Below are 2,583 nucleotides of genomic sequence, written 5' to 3'. Positions count from 1 at the left end.
AGTGCAACGTTTGAAGGTAGTCTTGCTGAAATTACTCGCCTTACCAGGCTTGCTCGAGCTCATTTTGAGAGAGAAGAGTAGTCATTCCGTTCCTAGGTCGAAGGGGGTGAGATCAGAGATTGTGGCCAAATCCGCGGTAGTTAGAAAGAGTAGTCAAATCCGTTCCAAAGTTCAAAACCGTTCAAGAAATGTTCAAAAACCGAGGGGAATTCCAAAGGAATAGTCAGAGTCCAAAATCAGAAGTCCAAAAACCGTTAAAGTGTAAACAAACAAACTTTCTATGAGAAGCAAACAGTCTCCGAGTACTGATCGCTATGGCGGTCAGAAAGAAGGAAACGGTGGTAGAAAAATGTAGTTGTTAATAATAGAATGTGCTGCCATGGTTTGAAGGAGTTTCCTTCTACATCAAATATGTGACATCTTGAAATATTAACTGAAATAGGCTTCTTAGAACATTGTGTGACCCTAGAGGTGCATATGAGTATGTGTTAGAGTGTTGGTCACTTAGCAGGCAGTGGGACAATCCCCCCTTCCAGGTTCACCAGCTATCAAGTGAATTGCAAAGGGATTAACCTCGTACCTTTCCCTTTATTGGGAATGTCTAAGCAGACGTGAGTTAGCTTCGAGGTCTCTTTGCCCAGAGACTGACCCATTACCTCCCCTTCTTGGTTGCCAGAAAAAGGCTAAACTAAGTGAGGACACTTAGCCCTTCCCCTGCCTGAAAAGAATAACCCCTCAAGTGTGCAGGGGCTTCTTTATTTTAAAATCCTGCTAGACTCCAAGACTAGAAATAAAACTTAGCTGAGGCAAAAATTGACTGAGCAAAGTATGTGAAGCCTTAATGCCTCCTCATTCTCTTGTAAATGCCATCCTACATACCTGTTGTCACAGCAATGTGAATTTACCAACTTCTAATATGACACTAGTATGAGCCACTAAGGGCTTATTCTGAAAGGTGAACAAGGAAAATTCTTATACTTTAGTCCATAATAAACACACACACACAATTTTTCTAGTTACATATCTGGCTTTAATTCTGAACACTGAGAAGGCTGTGGCATTTTCCTTAATGCTTCCTTGTGAAAGAAACTAGAAACTTTCTAGTTCCAGAACTAGAAACTGAGCCCAGGATGGAGAGAACATGCAAAGAGAGACAGACTGTTTTCCCTCCCAGCTGCAGCCAATCATGCCACGTTGAAGGCCCTTCAGAGGGTCCCTTAATCTTCAGAAGCAGCTCTGAGGGTTCCAGTAGCTGTATCAGGGAGGGGGCCTGAACACTACAGCACAAAGCAAGAACACAAATATTTTATAAATAGGATTTTTTTTAAAAAAAGACTTTGTGCTGAAGACAATGGTACTATCATCACCAGGAATTTAGAAATAGACATTTTGAGGATGGGCTACCTCTCCACCTGGGCATATGTACTTACCATTGTAGCATTTAGACCAGGGCTGCTCAACTTTGACCCTCCTGCAGATGTTAGCCCACAACTCCCATAATTCCTGGCTATTGGCTACTGTGGCTGGGGATTATGGGAGTTGTCATTCAAAGACAGCTGGAGAGCCAAAGTTGAGCAGGCCTGATTTAGACAAAGAGAAGATATACATGCAATGTTTCAGTAACAGACTCAGGTTGCAGCTGTTTCACCTATCTCTGGCAGTGCTCTATCTAAATGAGCCTTTGGTAGCTCATGCAAGTAGAGCATTTGCATAAGCAAAGTTCTCTTCTAGTAAGCACAAGTGAATTATGGAACCTGCATTTACCTCTAATTATAACCCACTTCTGAGGGACTAGAGCAGGACTACACAACTTCGAGCCTCCAGCTGTTGCTGGACTATAACTCCCATCTTCCCTTACTACTGGCCACTGTGTCTGAGAATGATGTGAGTTGTAGTCTAACAACACTAGGGGGAGGCTCAAAGTTGTGCGGCCCCGGATTTGTAGTATTATTGTAAATTGTGTGAAAGAAAGTGGTATCTATCCTGGGAAAAACATAAAGGACAGCAGCATCCAGACCACTGGAGACATTAGTAATGACAAACAAGCTCGATGCTGCCTGAAGAACTAGTTTACTCCCAAATTTATACCATACTTGTGTCCTATGTGCTTATTAGCTTAATGTTTGGTTACCAAACACTACTCTCTTTAGAAGTACTGCCTGTTACAAGCATTTACATTACATAATTCCATGCTCCATAAAATGCTGACACAATGCTAGGCTTACGTATCTAAATGAAGCCTGAGCTTACACAACCACATCAACACACAGGATGTAAGATGCATTTTACTTCTTGATAAGTTATCTGTGTTTTCCAGATCTGCTACTGCACATAAATATTATGAACATATACATGGTATTTAAACAAAGTGCCCAAACCAAAAAGCTGCTAAGTCTCAGCAATGCTATTCTATCAAACACAAGGTTAAGGAAGGCTACAAGGCTGTTCCAACTTTCTTGCTCTTTGCACTTTACACTGATGAACTAAAGGAAGCAGCTTGCCCTCTCGGTGAAGCCGCTGAGTATCTGTAGCACCTCCCACAAAGTTTCCATTGATAAATATTCTGGGAACCTGTTGAGTGTA

At 41.9% G+C, this 2,583-nt stretch overlaps 1 protein-coding gene across 1 annotated transcript in view; it reads right to left on the bottom strand.

Annotated features, from left to right (window-relative positions):
- Positions 1–1,007: 1,007 nt before the first annotated feature.
- GLRX2 (glutaredoxin 2) overlaps positions 1,008–2,583 on the bottom strand; it is a 10,391-nt gene continuing 8,815 nt past the window's right edge. Inside the window, exon 4 of the mRNA XM_053313546.1 lies at positions 1,008–2,571. Coding sequence (XP_053169521.1) covers positions 2,425–2,571 — 147 coding nt within the window. The 3' untranslated portion in view covers positions 1,008–2,424. The remainder of the gene's footprint in view (positions 2,572–2,583) is intronic.

This window comes from Hemicordylus capensis, chromosome 4, assembly GCF_027244095.1.
Source record: "Hemicordylus capensis ecotype Gifberg chromosome 4, rHemCap1.1.pri, whole genome shotgun sequence".
NCBI lineage: Eukaryota > Metazoa > Chordata > Lepidosauria > Squamata > Cordylidae > Hemicordylus > Hemicordylus capensis.
The sequence above is the reverse complement of the archived record's forward strand: the minus strand, read 5'-3'. Positions and strand labels throughout refer to the sequence as shown.